This window comes from Anopheles arabiensis, chromosome 2 (assembly GCF_016920715.1).
Source record: "Anopheles arabiensis isolate DONGOLA chromosome 2, AaraD3, whole genome shotgun sequence".
Taxonomy (NCBI): Eukaryota; Metazoa; Arthropoda; class Insecta; order Diptera; family Culicidae; genus Anopheles; species Anopheles arabiensis.
In genome coordinates this window covers 61570388-61589211 of record NC_053517.1, presented here as the reverse complement: position 1 = coordinate 61589211, position 18824 = coordinate 61570388, and the positions used below count along the sequence as shown (strand labels likewise).

General features: G+C 37.3%; 1 protein-coding gene across 1 annotated transcript in view; it reads left to right on the top strand.

Moving 5' to 3' along the window:
* Positions 1-262: 262 nt before the first annotated feature.
* LOC120894123 (barH-like 1 homeobox protein) overlaps positions 263-18824 on the top strand; it is a 166367-nt gene continuing 147805 nt past the window's right edge. Inside the window, exon 1 of the mRNA XM_040296507.1 lies at positions 263-583. Coding sequence (XP_040152441.1) covers positions 505-583 — 79 coding nt within the window. The 5' untranslated portion in view covers positions 263-504. The remainder of the gene's footprint in view (positions 584-18824) is intronic.

Genomic DNA, 18824 nt, shown 5'->3' with positions numbered 1-18824 from the left:
ATTTGGCAAAGTAAAGTTTAATGGTTTGGTTTGAATGCAACTGGTATGTATATTGATGATTTTTGAAAAACAAAATTTGAAATTCTGTTACAAATATTCCACATTAGTATTTATTAATGAATCCTCCCACATTTTGTTTTGAACAAAATTTATTTGTAATGTGCACATGCGCAATGACCATTTCAATTACTATCACACTAGCAGAGGATGCTGTTCATACTCTGTGCATAAATTTAACGTAATAAGCAGTATGTCATATTAGCTTAGTTCATCAACCACGTTGCGTGGACATAGTTGCGTGAGTTTGTTGTTTGTCATACCGTTTTGTGAAGTTTGAAAATGTAAAATAGTAGTACAATCAAAATAATTCTAGTTCCTCCATTCCTATACAAAACAAAAAAGTGATTGTATCATTCTAATAATCGTATGAAACTTACGTTTCAAACAAACATGAGTGTTGGTTCTTGTAATTAAAATATTGTGTAAATTATATTTTGTGAATATATGGAAAATATTATGGAATCTGGCAAATCGTTTTTCATACGGGATCTTCTTGGAGATTTAATAAGCTGCCGAGAATCTGGTACGTTGCTATCGCAACACACACACACACACACACACACACACACACACACACACACACACACACACACACACACACACACACACACACACACACACACACACACACACACACACACACACACACACACACACACACACACACACACACACACACACACACACACACACACACACACACACACACACACACACACACACACACACACACACACACACACACACACACACACACACACACACACAAACACACACACACACACACACACACACACACACACACTTATACACACACAGACACACACATATTTATATACATATACATATACATATACATATACATATACATATACATATACATATACATATACATATACATATACATATACATATACATATACATATACATATACATATACATATACATATACATATACATATACATATACATATACATATACATATACATATACATATACATATACATATACATATACATATACATATACATATACATATACATATACATATACATATACATATACATATACATATACATATACATATACATATACATATACATATACATATTCATATTCATATATATATATATATATATATATATATATATATATATATATATATATATATATATATATATATATATATATATATATATATATATATATATATATATATATATATATATATATATATATATATATACAAATATATATGCAAATATATAAACAATCCTTTGATCGCTTAGGGCCTGTTGTTTTAATTTGTTTGTTGTAATTTGTTTGAGTCGCAGTCATTTATGCACAATAAGATTTAGTTGCATAGAGACTAACAGCTTTGAATTAAGCTTCAACCAGTGTCACAGGGTTGAGCGGAAGTTCTACATGGTAAATTATAAAAGATATGATATTTCTATATAATTTGTCTCAAGATAGCAAGGCAATTAAGTGTGTATTTTTAATAATATTACAAAAAATATAAAAATGCTTCACGTGCGTCAAAATGGGCAATTACGCTTGGGGAAAAATGGGCAGAAGCTTTTAACATATGGCACTTGGTGAGACTATGGTGTTGTGTTTGTCCCCCCCCCAATTTTTGTTAAGTTTGATTAATTTTTGTTAAGTTTGATTAAATATATTTTTGGGAAAAGAGTATTAGACCTCCTGCAGTACAGGGTATTTCGTCTCACATTTAACTGCCGATGACGGCGGAGTACTCAAGGTTCTCAACAATAAACAATTACAGTCAGTCCAAAAAGTATTCGTCTAGCTGAATATTTTGCAGAAAAAGGGGAACTATGGCCGCAATAGGCATGGGGTGGTAAAAGTAATCATGGGGTTTGATAAAGGGCCTATCAATACACACGTTTTGCTAAAAAATAAGCATTTAAATAGTGCAATAACAACTAAATTATTTAAAAAACTAAAAAGTCGTTTGATGGGCGCGCAAAAAGTATTCGTCTATCAGACTTTAAAATACGCATAAAATGCATATGAATAAAATGCGTATGAAAACAAAGGTTATGGAATCAAAAAAATTCCTGATCTTGTTTCTTATTGCATTTATGACTATTGGTGACTACTTGCACAATTCAAGAACTCATTTGAACCTTTAATAAGGCGTATTTTTGATCCACTCATCCTACAAGACTTGTTACAATTATCCTCTGATAGAAATATTGCATTTCCGGACTACGTGGCCAAGTTCCATTTAAAAATGGCAACTGATATATAATACAATATTTTTTCTACTGAGGCAGTGGTTGACGAAAGGCGCACGCAACTTAATGATCGTGAAACCAAAACAAACCATCGCCAAAGAACGGACACTACACTCACACAATCGCACGGCTATCATGTCAATCCTACAGGGGTCGCCTGCCGTAATAATACTGACGAATTATTGTTCCTGTACCAAAACGTTAGAGGATTGAAATCTAAATGCAATCAAGTATTTGACTATGTTTCTACAACCCACTATGACGTTATTATCCTGACTGAAACATGGTTGGATTCAACGATTGATTCCTCGGAATTGTTCCCGGATAATTATACAGTGTATAGAACAGACCGCAGCAGCAAAAATAGTAAAAAATCAACCGGTGGCGGGGTTCTTATTGCCGTTGCTTCACACCTACGTACAATACTTTGTCCTACACAGGATACCGTTGAGCAACTCTGGGTAAGAGTTTATGGTAATAAACGTACTTTTATCACGGGTGTAGTGTACATTCCTCCAGATTTAGTAAACAACACTACTACCATGCAAACTATCTGCTCCACCATAGATAATATTGCTTGTGCAACCACCGATACGTTTCTCCTATTCGGGGACTTTAACTTCCCCAATCTTTCCTGGAACACCGATGATTCTAACGTTCCTGCACTGCGAATCAATTATGAGAATTCACGAATTACGGACAACTGCCGCTCTTTGCTTGACTGCATCTATAGAAATGGGCTTTCTCAGATCAACTTTATACCTCATGCATCGAATAACATTCTCGAACTCATAATTGTCTCTGACGAGATCCTACGTTATTGTGCCCCACCGGTGGTGTCGCCTTTCCCTATGGTTGCCGTTGATGTTCATCATCCTCCTGTTGAACTACACTTAACTGGTGCTGGCAATACAGCTCGTTCCTGGCGTTCTACCTCACCAAACCGTGAGTCCGGCACACGTAACTACAGGCGAACTAACTTTATCCGTCTAGCTGAACTGCTTCAATCTACTGACTGGTCTTTCCTGGAAGGTAATCCGGATGTTAACTCAGCATTGGAACTATTTAACACAACACTACTGGCGCTTATATCTGATTGCTGTCCTCTAATGCCACCGCGTCGCAGTCCGCCATGGTCTGATGCACGTTTACGCCGTCTAAAGCAAAACAAAGCGTCATGCTTTCGCTATTACAGTACAAATGGTACACAACACTCCAAATTAAGGTTCATTGCTGCCCATAATGTATATAGAAGCTATAACAGACAACTTCATACTCGTTATCTCATTCGAGTGAAATTCTCGCTCATCAGACACCCAACACGATTCTGGAGGTATGTTGAATCAAAACGTGGTAACAGCTCGCTCCCCGATGTTCTCACATATAACAACGTCTCCACAAGCAGTAAGGAAGGCATGTGCAACTTATTTGCTGATCGTTTCAAGGACTGCTTTACTACGGATGATGCAAGCTTATCATTAGAAGCAGCTTTAAATAATGTGCCCCGTGATGTTGTTGACATTGATGTACGCGATATTATTATCTCGGTAGATACTGTACTACGTGCTGTGCAGCAGGTCAAAACCTCATACAACCCTGGACCCGATGGTATTCCTACGGCAATCCTTGCCAAATGCCGCGAATTTTTAGCAGAGCCTCTGTCTCAAATCTACCAACTCTCTTTTGCGCAAAGTACTGTACCCACGGCCTGGAAATCCTCTGTGATGTTTCCGGTGTACAAAAAAGGGGATAAAAACTCTGCTGAGAACTACCGCGGTATAACCACCTTGCCTTCTTGTGCCAAGGTGTTTGAGATCGTCATACAAAACTCGCTAATGTATCACTGTCGTTCTTATATTTCTACACGCCAGCATGGTTTCTTTCCTCGACGCAGTGTTACCACAAACCTGGTGGAATTCGTCTCCAACTGCCATGCAGCCTTTACTTCCGGAGCTCAGATGGATGCAGTATACACTGATCTTAAGGCTGCGTTTGATCGTGTGAACCATCGCTTGCTGTTGGCTAAGCTCGCCCGGATCGGTCTCTCTACTCCGCTGGTGAATTGGTTCAGGTCCTATATCTCTGAACGTAGCTACTACGTACAAATCGATGGTGTCTCCTCTAACGTTTTCGAGAGTTCATCTGGCGTCCCTCAGGGCAGCAACTTGGGACCACTGCTGTTCTCGCTTTTTATTAACGACGTCACACTGGCCATTACGGAAGCAGATTGTCTGCTTTATGCGGATGATGTTAGGCTGTTTCGTATCGTACGGAACACTTCCGACTCTCTTTCTCTGCAAAGATCGATTGATGTTTTCTCTGACTGGTGTATCAACAACGACCTGCTAATTTCTGTTGATAAGTGTACGTCAATGTCTTTCTTTAGAATAGCTAGTCCGATAAGGTATATCTATAGCATATCAGGGACACAACTACCGCGGTGCAATACGGTCAGGGATTTAGGAGTCACCCTGGATCGCAAACTAGATTTCCGACAACATTACTGTGATATTTTAGACAAAGCTAACAAAATGCTAGGATTTATTCGTCGCCATTCGAGAGAACTCAATGACCCACACTGCCTGTTAACTCTGTATAAGTCCTATGTTCGTTCCATCCTCGAGTTTAGTTCTACAGTTTGGTGTCCGTTCTCTAGTGTTTGGTCCAATAGAATAGAAGCTGTCCAAAAGAGAGTTACTCGTATTGTCCTACACTTCACTCCGTGGCGTAATGTAACCAATCGTCCATCGTATCATACTCGTTGTTTGTTGTTTGGTCTGGACACACTTGCTAGGAGACGTGATAATGCCCAATGTACGTTTTTGTCCAAACTTATTGTCGGTGAGATAGATTCGCCAGAACTACTGGCTAGAGTCAACATAAATGTCCCTCCTAGAGTGTTCCGTAACTACAGACTAATAAGAACTGACCTTACAAGACGTGCATACAGCGAGAACGACCCAATGACTGCGATGGCCCTTAAATTTAATCAGCGTTACATTTCATTTGACTGGCACCTACCTACTAGATTTTGTTGATCCGTTTTATCATTGTACACTGCGTTAGTTATTTAAGTTTTAGTTTTAATTCAGTGATAAGGCCGCTTGTTTGGCCAATCACTTAATACAATAAACAATACAACAATACAATATCATATTTAGAGTCTACTAAATCATTTTCATCAGTTTGGTTTCAGCTGATTTGGCGTTTTGGGCAAATGACAATGCCGTGTTTGTTCTCCAGCTCGACTGTACTGAAACATGTGATACATTTTAAGTACAATTTCTCAGAACTGGCACCCAAAGTACTTAAAAACTCCATTAATATGTTTTCTCGTCTCCTATCATTTTGAATCATTTTTCTAGCTCTCCTTACCGCACTGAGCCCTAGCATCATGACTCCATAATGCTACCGTTACCCGAGATTTTGATGTTTGATCTTAGTAGACTGTTTTCGCTATGGTAGACGTCGCCCGTATGACCTTGGCGATTTAAACATATTTTAATATGTTAGTAGAGCCTAATTTGAAACAAATTCCAGAATTATTTGAAGCAACTTTACAGATTTGGCCACTTTCTGTGTATGGTATTATTCAAACAAAACATGTTTGTAACATCTCACTAGTAGAGTAGTAGTAGAGATGTTTATTGTGGATGTAAAGAAAAAAAAATACATATAGAATCGAACGTTCCTTAAGATTGGGTACGCAATGTGCTCTCCTCAATAATCGGGAATTTTTATAGCATAGCTGAGTAGAATATATGTTGTTTGCTGATTTTAAATCTGAGTATATGGGAAAAGTGCAAAAAAAAAACCCATGCAATTTTAGACTTAACCTAAAAACATATATATCTAACCTATATCTTAACCTACATATGCTAGACCTAATCCTTAACTAGATAGAGAAGAAGAGAGCTTTGTACAGAAAATTATAAACTCATATTTTATGCTTAGATACGTTGTTCAACTAGTTGATTAATTATGCTAATTGAGCTCTGGCGACATTTGTTTGCGTAATTTACATTTAAATTTCCTATAAATTCTTCCATTTTTACTAAATTACTTCTTTTGTGTAAATCGTTTGTGTTATGCCAAGGTGGTAAGTTCATGATCATTTTTAATATTTTGTTTTGTCTAACTTGAAGTTTTTTTTCTATGAGAGTACGCACAACTAATCCATGCCGGCGCTGCGTACGTCAGAATCGGGCGTGTATAAGCCGTGTAAACTAATTTTTTGTTTTGCTAATTTAGTTTTGATTTCCTATTTAGGAAAGGATATAAAATTTTTAGTAATTTGTCTACTTTTTCTAATTGTTTTTCTATGTGGGTTTTAAATGTCATGCGTTTTTCTAAATGTACTCCAAGGTGTTTAACTTGATCTTTCCATGTAATGTTTCCTTGCATAAAGCTAACTTCATTACTAGGTAATTTGCGTAAACTAGTGTTTCTCGTGAAGAAGATTGCCTCAGATTTATTTGCGTTTGTTTTAAGCTTCCATCTATTGCAGAACTTGGCGTATGCTTTTAATGTGCCATTTAAGGCTTTGATTATTGAGCTCGGACTTCTGGCCGTAGCCGCGATTGCTAGGTCGTCTGCATATAGATAATTTGTACAGTTGTTTGTAGAGGGAATGTCAGAAATAAATATATTAAATAGTAATGGCGATAATATACTACCTTGTGGTACTCCCGCTATGGGTTTAAAGAAATTTGATTTAGTGTGCCCAATATGAACTGAACTTTTTCGATTGCTGAGAAAGGACTGAATTATTTTTATAATATACGTAGGAAAATTATATTGAATTAATTTATATAACAGGCCGTCATGCCAAATGGAATCGAAAGCTTTTTAGGTATCTAACAAAACTAAACCAGTAGATCTTTTTCTATTCCGATTTTCTATAATATAATTTTTGAGTCTATGTATCTGATGAGTTGTTGATTTTTCGGGTTGAAAACCAAATTGTGACTGTGGGATGATATTGTTAATGTCTGTATGAGAACGTATATTGCGTGCAATAATTTTCTCAAAAAGTTTACCTATGCAGCTCAGAAGGGATATTGGTCTGTAGTTTCCAGGATTAGAATGATCTTTTCCGGGTTTTGGAATAGCCACTATTATTGCTTTTTTTCCATTGTGAAGGAAAGTATCCTAGTTTAAGACAACTATCAAATATTATTTTGAGGTAGAGTACTGCCTTTTTAGGAAGCATTTTAATCTCTGTGTTGTTAATTTCGTCACAGCCTGCTGATTTTTTATTTTTAAGATTTTTGATTATGTTCATGAGTAATTTTGGTTTAACCAAGTAACCTGGATCCAAGGAGTGATTTTGGTTTCTCGCAAAGAAAATTCTATTGTTTTTGTAACTTTCCTTTCCATTGGACTATTTGTGTTGTAAGTTAAGTAATGAGAGTTTTCAAAATGTGTTTTGAGGGCGTTACATTTTTCAGTGGCTGTTAGGAAGATGTTGTTTCCTAGCTTTAGCGTTTGAATAGTATGTTGCTTGTTTTTAACTATTTTTACAAATTTGAATAGGTTATTTGTATTATTTTGTTGTGTATTTATACTTTTTAATGTATCAGACCAAGCTCTGTTACGGGCTAGTGACATTTGCTGCTCTATCTCTGTTTTAAGTGCATGATAATAATTCCTAAAGGTAATATTACGTCTGTGTCTTTGCCATTTCTTCCTGTATTTATTTCTTAGTTTAATTAGAGCAATAATGTAATCTGGAATGATAATGTTATATTTTCCAGGAATTGCTTTCGGAATGGCACTTTGTTTAGCTGTTGTAATAAGTGAGGTTAAGTTATGTAGCATATCATCGATTTGTGTAGCGTTAATTATGTCATTTGGGTGTATTGTGGTCAAGTCGATACTATTATTTATAATATTTTTGAAAATATTCCAGTCTGCTTTTTTGTAATTATAAATACCTTTGTTGTAACATCTCACTCATTCAAGCTATTACATGACCAGCTACGATGAAATGCAGCATGACCCATCAACCAAATGTGACCCATATATTTTCCTTTTCTTATTGGCCATCACAAAATGCACTTAATGCGCTAATTAAACCGCTTCTTTCGTTAGATTAACCGTCAAGGATGGCTGCTTACATGGCAATTTGTCACACAATTAGTGTCAAAAAAATGGCCAAACTCTGATCAAATGAAGGAACGAGCCCTTCCACATATTTTGTAACCTTCAAAAATGGGTAGGATAGGTTATGCATAAGTTAAAGATACGTTTTTTGCCATCATGCTCCAATCATTTAACTCCCCCGCCTTTAGTGCCTCTCTGACCGCTTGAAGTGCAATTGAAACAATAGAAATGAATTATTTTAGAAGGAAGTCACCAGTAAATTTATAATAATAAATATAATTCACGTGTACGTTGTGTTTGTCCAGCGTAAACAATTAAAAAGCTAGATGGACGAATACTTTTTGCGCGCCCATCAAACGACTTTTTTTTAATTTTTTATGTATTTTGGTTGCTATTGCAATATTTAAATGCTTATTTTTTAATAAAACGTGTATATTGATGGTCCCTTTAGCAAACCTCATCAGTACTTTTATCGCCCCATGCCTATTGCGGCCATAATTCGCCTTTTTCTGTAAAATATTCAGCTAGACGAATACTTTTTGGACTGACTGTATATAAACAATTTTTACATTAATGTTAGGTTGGCTTATCTACCTCTTTAATCTCTATAATAAAATTCTAGCAAAGGCTGATCAGTGTTACTTTCCAGCGTTAGCTTGGATGCTTTCTGTTTATTTTACATTCATACAATGGCAACCGCATTAGTCCAAGGTCTTTGAAAGAGAACAGGTCGATGCGTTTAGAGTAAATTGGCAGAAAGCAATGGGAAATTTTCGACAGTTAAATTGAGCATTAGCCAGCATCGCAAAAGAAAGTGTTAAAAATTCACAGTCGTTAAAAATAAAAAAATGTCAAAAAATTGCTCGAGTTTAGCATCGCGACAGCATTGAGTGAATTTGTTAATTTTAACGACTGGTCCTATGCCTTCGTCAAGAGCAAAGTCTATATAATACAGAGGTCGAGTCGTCCAGAATATTTGATCAAAAAGCGTGGGAAAGTTTTGACAGCTGGATGAAAAAGCTTCAATAGTTTCATCGTAGCATACATTGAGGTTTTAGTTGTTGTGCATGCAGTGGTCTGAATGCATTTTTGGTCATTTTTACATCGTTTATTCGTAGTATTGCACTTAAAAAAGTTGACGAATATCTAGAACACAACAAGATTAGTGCCCAAAATTAGGACGAAATCATGTGCAGCTCAAGAGAACCAAAGCTAATAGGCTTGTTTCCTGATTTTATTCGTTTTTAAGTGATGAATTAGAGAAAAAACTTTTCCATGCCACGTAAATGAGAAGGAAATAACTATACACACTAGATTTTGTGCAGAAAAAGCACAATTGGCCCTAAAAAGTGTTTGGTTGTGTGGAATCGTTCACAAACTTTTTCATCTAACTGTCAACTGTACTGTATTGTTGTTAGTATGGTTTAGAGAGGCTTTGGCTCCTGCGGAGTTATTTCGCATCTAAAACAACTGTACTGTACCTAACTGTTAACTAACTGATCACTGTATTATATAGACTTTGGTCAAGAGCGTCAAGAGCGCATATACTGCTCGATTTTTTCTCTGTATTTCCTATATGCTATATCGAGCAGTCGACGCTACTATGGAGTGAATGAGAGTTTTGTTCAGCATTTTGAATTCATTTTGTAGTTCTAATTAGACCAATTAGAATGTTACATGGTTGATACAATCGAAGGATCTCATTCATCATTCGTCATCGTCATTGTACCTGTGTGTACCGATTCGATGTTTTATTTAAATCTCAGTGGTTAATTGAAAGTTAAAAGGACTTCTTATATGGAGTTGGAACATGTACTGTGCAGTTTTATACTAAGCTTTTGGTTCCTTCGGTAAACAATGAAAAAGTCTATCCATGTTTCTGAATACAGAGTGGACTCAAATTACTTTTTCTTATGTCTTCAAAAGTGATTAGCCGCAGGAAATTTAAGCATTAGAATATTATTTATATAAACTTTGTCTTCTTTTCCACTTTAGCTATTATCTGTTTGTTTGTAAACACTTTTCATTGTTTGTCGGAAACTGCAAGGAAACTGTCAAAAGCGAGCTGAAAGCTAGGGTTTGCATCGACCTGTTCTCTTTTAAAGACCTTGGCTTTGGTTAAGAAAAAAGCAACGTCGACTTAGTTTTTAGTCTTTTGAAAGGTGCACTATGCAAATTGCAGTTAGAATTCAATTTTTTCTGTAGATGGGCCAATAGTTCAATCGGTTAAAGGAATGTTTCAAACGGGTAGTGCAATCGTGCAAGCATTCTGTGAAGGTTTGTTATCCTTTAATCATCTAAACCAATAATGGAATTTTGCAAGCATCCTGTGCAGTAGTCATCAGACTGTGGTAGCCGGTATAAACAGCTTCGATGTAAGGGCGATTATTTTGAGTTGTTTCCGCGGGGCATCCATCTGTATACATAATAAACTAAAAAAATCCTGCCACAGAGTCACAACAAAACATGATGAAAAGTAAAATTAACTAAAATGTTTTGGGATGTTCACATAGGCACCCACAGTTTGATGACAGCTCCACAGTATGGTTGCAAAATTCTACAATTCGGTTGCTACACTCCATTATACAGCGCCTACCATAACTATATGGACAGCCGTTTTTCGCGATTTGCGTAAAATCCATAAGAGATAGATAAAAACAGTGAATGTATGAGTTGTGCAGAATACTATTTCACATCTTCGTATATTATTTTCAATTTTTTTAAACACATTTTTACACGAATTATGACGAAAAAACAAATATATGGTCGTACCATAACTATAAAGACACTTCGAAAAACAAATTTTATGTGCTAATTAACGCATTAAAAAATCGTTCAATTCGCGATCAATCCATATTCGTTTCTATATCAAGTATCAATATTTAACAACATGTCCGTCATGGGTTCAAGCTCCAAATAGACCGTGCCTTACGTAGGACTGACTATTCTGCTATGCGGGTGGTAATCCAAAAGTCATTGAAAGCCAACCCCACAAGTGGTACAGGCAGGCCTTGACCGACAAACGGTTGTTGAGCCAAAAGAAGAAGAAAAAGATGTCAAGTATGGCCAGTTCCGGCACTGCTCGCAGAAAATTTCTTTAAGACGTTTCTACCACAGCTTGACGATTTTTCCACCCCAACCCTTTCGAATTTCTATGAATTTCCCGCTAAGCCATTTATTTCTTCTCTTCTCATCAACAATAAGTACTAAGTTTCCTAATTCAATGGGTTTTGTTTCGTTAAGCAATTTAGTCCTGCGTGTTATTACAGAGAAATATTCAATAACCCATCGCCGCCGACATTGATTTGTATTAGTTTGAATTAGCTTCCAGCTTCTTTTAATCCTGACAGGGCTCGTTAAGTCGTGATCTAGCAGTGGTTTAGAACCTCATGAACTACCAGGTAAAAAAATGGTTTGGGGTCAATGCTTCACTTTCTTCCGAAACCAATGGTAGATAGTAGTGATGCGCGTTGCGTTCCGAACCTGCCAGGTGTGATCCGTTCCAGCATGCAAGCATCCGGACCGCGATCCTTATTTTTAACCCAAGCAGGTTCAAACTGAACCTGTTGCTCCCACCGTTCTTTGCGATCCGACCTGAACCGGCAGTTATCAACGATCATATCGATCCGATCTGAACCGGCTGCTCTCAGCGTTCTTTGTGATCTGTGCTGGGCCGGTTGCTCTCAGTGCTCTTTGCGATCCGGCCTAGAACGCACGACATTCTACTCGTTTTGTATTGATGAGCCGGTTTGGTGTAAACAAATCATCCAGGTTCAATTTAAACCTGTTTCTCTCAGCGTTCTTTTCGATCCGGTCTGGAACTCACGATCATCTGCTCTCTTTCATACGATGGGCCGATTTGGTACGTACAAAGAAAGCAGGTAAAGTCTGAACCTGTTTCTCTCAGCGTTCTTTTCGTTCCGGTAAAGAACGGCGTTCTCTTCTCTTTTGCTTCTTTCTAGTATGGACACACACACACACATTCTGTCTATATGAGTGATAACAGCGCAAGCCATACTCTCTCAGTCCAAGAGATAACGGTACAACACCTGAGCCGTGAAGCCAGAGAAGGATAGAGATTTGTGATTGGTGGGAAGCTAATCGCCAAAATTTAAAGAGACAATCCTGCACTAGCGGTAAGCGTAATGAATGAAATGTCTCTCTTCTGCCATATGGATGTTATCAGTATAGGTGCGTTATTTGGACTGCATTGTGGTAGTCAATGAATTTACAATGGGTGCTAAGCTGCTTCGTTGCGCATGCATCTCCAATGAACTCGTTTGAATTTTTACTTGAGATCTTCTTTGTGCAAATATTGAGGGTGCATGACACGTTTAGCCTTCCGCAATAATTTCTTTAAAGCCGTTTATCGCCCCGTGAAACAGCGCTATTCTTATGAACAATTAAAGTGCACTACGGTAGTTCACCGTACATCCGTACATACGAAATTTAAAAATCCTATTAAACTTATAAGCTTTTTGATTTTGCATCAAAATTTCATATGCGTTGCAACAAATTTCTGATTTACTTCTTTATTTAGAAGTATAAAAGGGGAATAATGATTAATTTTAGTAAAAACAAAGACAACAAAACTTAAGTTAAGCGTTTATTTTTTAGTAGAATAATAGTTTTACACATTGGTCCTAAACTGTTATTTAGCTTTGTTTAATTGAAACTGTGTGATTACTGCACAAAAAATATATTACACAATATTCAATGAATACTTTCAAGTTAACCATACATAAAGTGAGCAACTGAAAAAAGGTAACCATCGCAGGTCATCTTGAACCTGCGTTCCGCGTTCCGTTCTTTTTCTCCAGATTGGCAGGTTCGTTCCGTTCCTCAATTTTCGGAACTATTCCCATCACTAGTAGATAGGTAAGGAGTCTGGAATTGACTATTTTTTTCAGCCTCACCTAGAAGGGTAAGCAAACTATCATCGTCTAAATTTTTCATTCCTTTGCTAGCAATAATACGCATAGCTTCCTTTACCGATCGCACCATCCTCTCCCATGCACCACCCACGTGCGGTGTAGCAGGGGATAAGCAATTCCATTGTGTGTCGGTGGTTGTGAAGCTTTTTTTTTTGTTTTTATTGAGACTTTGAGCTGATTGGCCTCATTCGCCTCTTTTAATCGGTGAATTAATTCCAAATCTTAAATGTGAAGCTAATGCTCAATTACCTATTAACCGGAGCAACTTGCTGTTTTAGTATGGCTTTTGCAACCTTAAAATTGGTTCCATTGTCGCTGTATATCACGGGAAGTGCTCCACTACGACATATAAATCGACGTACACATGCTATGCAACTCTCAGCTGTCAAATTGTGAGCAACTTCTGAATACGGTTAGGCAGGTGAATAAGGCCACCCAACGCTTGTCTGCACTTCTACCGACCTTCACAATCATAGGACCAAAATATTGAGTCCAACATGGGTAAAAGGACGAATTCCCACTGCCAAACGAAGAGGTGTTAACGGGACCATTCGTGGTGTAGGGGAAAGCGGGACAAAATGGGCATGTTAAGCAGTTTACTGAATATTCCTTTGAATATGCCACAAAACACAACTTTTCTTTCATTATTGTATGCCTCCACCATTTATCTATGGATTAAAATTGCCACATAGAATGAAAACAACTTAAAAACATGAAAATAATGTAAAATAAAAGTTGATGTTTTACGACAAGCTATTTTGACACGCGGGGTAAAATGGGCATAGCCCTGGGGCAAAATGGGCATATGTAAACAAACTGTGAAACGTCAAAACACTGGGGCAATATGGGCCACAACAACTGCGCTTAGGTAATGGTCTATGCTTTTGCGCACGTTTCGTGAAATGTATTTTTCGTTCTATCTTTTGATTTGCTGGTCAGAAAAGCCCTTAAAATTCTTCCAAAAATATGTTATCAAAATTATAACAGTTTTTACACGTTTAAATCTACAAAATCGAATGTTTTGAAGCTGTGCCTGTTATCATTATTGAGGCGACAAATACAACACAATAGCCTCACCAAGCGCCGTATGTCAAAAGCATCTGCCCATTTTGCCCCAAGAGTAACTGCCCATTTAGCCCCACGTGTAGCATTTTTGTATTTTTTGTTATATTAGTAAAAATACGAATTCAATCGCCTTCAGACAAATTGTAAAGAAATATCATATCTTTAAAAATATATCATTAAAAACTTCAACGCATCCCTGTGGCACACGTTTAAGCTTATTTTCGAAGTGGCAAAAATTACATCAATATGCTGCTAAACCTTATTTTGCACTTTTCTTAGTTATTTGTTATGTAAGGGTTATGAAACTTACATGGTGTTCATAGAACACTCTAATGAATACATTTTTAACATTGGAAAGTATCTTTGTAGTCAAATAATGCTTAAATAGAGGGTGCCCATTTTGCCCCACATGCCCATTTTGCCCCGCTTTCCCCTACATGAGGTTGCCCAGTGGATTTTACAAAATTGACAATCTTTTGTAATGTTACGTAATGTCGCCCTTAATTGTGGGATACGTTACTTCTGGCGAATTTAATTCACTACCGTTTCCCCGTTAGCATGGTGCATATCTTCATGATGATGCTTGATAAGTAGCTTAGTAGTTCTATGATTTCTCGATAATATAATTGGATATTTCCTATCGTATGGAATGCATTTTGCTAGGGCGATTCTACCTTCTGATCGCAAAACTCCTACCTCGTTTTGAAATAGGCTTAAGTCTCACAGATTACCAGCGATTCTCTTATTTTTTTCTTATGGTATCGATTTTTGTTGCAAAAGTTTCGTGTTGAACTGATTTCCATGTATAATTTTCTGCTTCAATAATTTCTTCTTTACTAAAGTCTATTTTCTCTTCAATGGTTCCAACTGAAGAGTTGTTAGACGATATTACCATTTTTGCTGTTACAAGAAGCAGACACTTAAAATCAACAAAATTTTCAAATTCGATATTAAGTTCTGTCTTACGTGATGTGTGTAAGTTCAAACAGTACTTGACTTTTACGCCGTCTGTGATTTCTTGTATGTTTTCTTATTGAAGCCATTTGTCTTCTGTCTCAAATAGGAACGTTAGTCCCGGAATTGTTATCATCTAAGACGCACTGTCTACTCCACCTAGTACCATCGTCGGCTACATTTAGTTTTGATGGGACACAACTCCATTCCCTTACATTTGTACCACTAAGAATCTCTCCTATGCGGCAAATCCACATAATTCTAATCTAGGGATGGAAATAGTTTTCAATGGTGCTACTTTATACTTTGCCGACACTAAGGAACATTCTATACTTCAGTTAGGTCTAACAATACGAAAATAAACTGCTGTACAATAAGCTTGTTCGCTTACATCTACCAAAACATGCATGTGCAAAGTATTATAAATTTTACTAGTAACTCTCGGAAAAAAAACATCGTGGAATTTTTAATGTATATATATAAATTTTAGGCATTCGATGCATCTTTTCCATTCTATGTAACGATCTTCATCTATTGGAACATCCCAGCCAAATCTTTTAATCCCAGCATTTTGCTTCAGTTTGAAAGTTTCTACAATTACAATCACTTTATTGTACCTTAATCGTGCGCAGGAGAACAGTATTGTCGCGGTATACCGGAGTATTAAGAAAAGAGAACTTGTTCGATCGGATGCTCCTGCTCCTCCTTATTTATACCTTCTCTCTCTCTCTCTCTCTCTCTCTCTCTCTCTCGCCTTACGCTCGCGCACCTGTCCTTTCTCATGCACCTACGCACTCTCGCGAGGCTACGCATTTCTCGCGCTCATTATGCGTGTGATGCCCGACTCTCCCATTATCTTCTAAGCTCTCTAACTATCTACTTGAGACCTAATTAACCCTTAATATCGCAGACCTCAAGTGATGAGAAAAAGCTGTCCTTTCCAATTCACTTAATTTGAACAGACGAACACCACAAGTTTTTTGCCGTGAATAGTAAAGTTACTAATCAAACCTAAAGGATCGAATAAACACATTAAACATTTGAGTACCTGTCTCTTATTGGGTCTATCGATTATGTCAAATAAATGTTTTTCTTCAGCGCTAAATGCTGTTGAGTAAGCTAAAACATCGAGGCTTGGTGTCCATAATATGCCAAGCACACGTTCTGAACACTCTTCATTTGGGAGACCAATCGTTTTTTCGTTAATATTGTCTAATTCTCCTACTATTTCTGGTTTGTTAGATATCTAATTCCTCATAAAAATCCTGCATTGGAATGGATGTCCTTGACTTGCTTAGCGTTTATTTTTGCTGAAAAATTAAATCATCGACGAACTCGAGACTTACAACAAAATCATTCGCAAAACGTTTCGTTTATGATCGTAAGCCTTAGCATACTGATTCTTGAACGTTTCCGCGTTAAAGTCCTTCACGCAGATGGTTTCGAACATGTTTATTTAAAAGTTATCTTTCCGTATCCTTACCTGATGGGACATTTCACGTATATCGCCACTAACTGGATACGGAAACTGCTTGAATCTAAATAGAGGGAAGTATTGTGGTTATTAATTCCTCTAGACCTTTTAGAAGTGTGAGTGATACTCCCTGCACTGTAACTGATACGTCCCATATTATTAGCACCTTACCTGGCTTTTTGGGATTAATAACTACCCCGATTGGCAAATACCAAGTTTTGGGATAAACAATTGTCAAATTCTCTTCATTAGCTCCATGGGCGTAAGCTTTTGCTACGTACTGTTGGATGTGGTTTTCCACATTTTCTTTCAAATCACTGTTTCTCAGTCATTTATTTTCCATTTGCTGCAATCGTTTCAACGGCATTTCGTAAATATGAGGCAACTGCATTTCGTCTCATTTCCATAATAGAGTAGTTTCGTACCGGTTTCCTATACATTTTTTAGTTTCCTTTAGTAGTTTTGCACTTCGTTTTTCTTCCTGAGAAATCCTTTTGGGTAAGGGTTTTGTACCTATATTTTCTCCAGAGAAGTTAATTGTTAGTTGATTTTCAATCGTTAAATCAAATTCAGTATGAACATTATTTATATCATGTTATTGATTAAAAGCGCAATTTCCGCCATATACACCTCACCCTAGGCGCGATTTGCAGCTATTCAGCCGTACCGGCGAACTCGTTCGACGAGAAACATTCGTCGCTCATGAGTGGACAGGGTTGTACCGCTAGGTTGGCCAGTACAAAATCTTCACGGTTTTCTAATTTTTGATCTAGAGGGCTATGAAATGAGTGAAAATGAGCGTCGCAGCGAACGTTCCCAGGAACGAACGAGTTCGCCGGTACGGCTGATTGGTTCTTGTTTGGCTCCTTCACGAACGTTCAATGGAACAATTAGTTTAAGGTAGTTAATACCTATAAACAATTTAGGCTGGGTAAATTTAAATTGGTAACTGTTCTAACGTATGCTAGTGAAAATATTCTAGATTGATTTTTCCCAGATATTTTTATGTTAACTCGCTCGGAGTCTTCTTCGATTCTTGAAAGTTGTCCTGTCCGCACAAGCGGCAGAGGATCCTTATCCCCATGGACACCCAATTTCGACAAGCTTAACCTAAGCTAAAGACATTTCGATCGTGGTTAGGGAGGATCTTTCGTCAATAAAAGCGGTTCGGTTATTCTCGCGATACAATGTGACTGGCATTATACGAAATAAACATTCTTCCATTTTTTTCTATATGCGCACTGTGATTACACGGAGCGACAACCTGATTTTGGATTAGTGAAGTAATGGGTGATGTTGCCTTGTGCTGTCAACGAAACAAACTACAGGATTGTTGCATGGCCTTCGCCCGTGTTTTAAGGTGGACGTGTTTTTAAAAATGTTGCGGCTCCCGGTAAAAGACTTTTGAAAATTTTAGAATCTTTAACTTTATGGCGTAGGGCTTCACCAGGCAAGAGAGCGATCAAGTCCACCCGGATAATTGTGTTTGCTGTTCCGATCTTCCACTAACGACCTGCTACTTCACGCGTTTAAAATTGAAAGCAGAGTTCGTTCGAGCTATCCTAAAAGGAGCAATATCAGGGCCCGGAATCAGGATCTGTTCCAGGACTGATATGGAATCTTAATAAGTTCAAGGACCGCAAGGTCAGGACCAGTTCCAGGACCGTTATGAATTCAGTGTAAGTTCTGGTGTTGGTTCGGGATCAGTGCCAGGGCCGGTACGGTTTTTGGTGCTATTTCAGTACCGGTATAGTTACTGAATTCTTGCAATTTCAGTACCGGTTTGAAAATACATTTGTCGCGGCCTACATCTATTGAGGGCATATATTTTATTTACTTATTTCAAAGAATTCAATCCAAAATATGTTCAAAACTTATCGCATGATAGTATTTGTATAGTAATTTTGTTTAAAAAACATTTTCGGACTACTTCTGCTAACGCTACAAAACACAAGTGGTCCGCGGATCA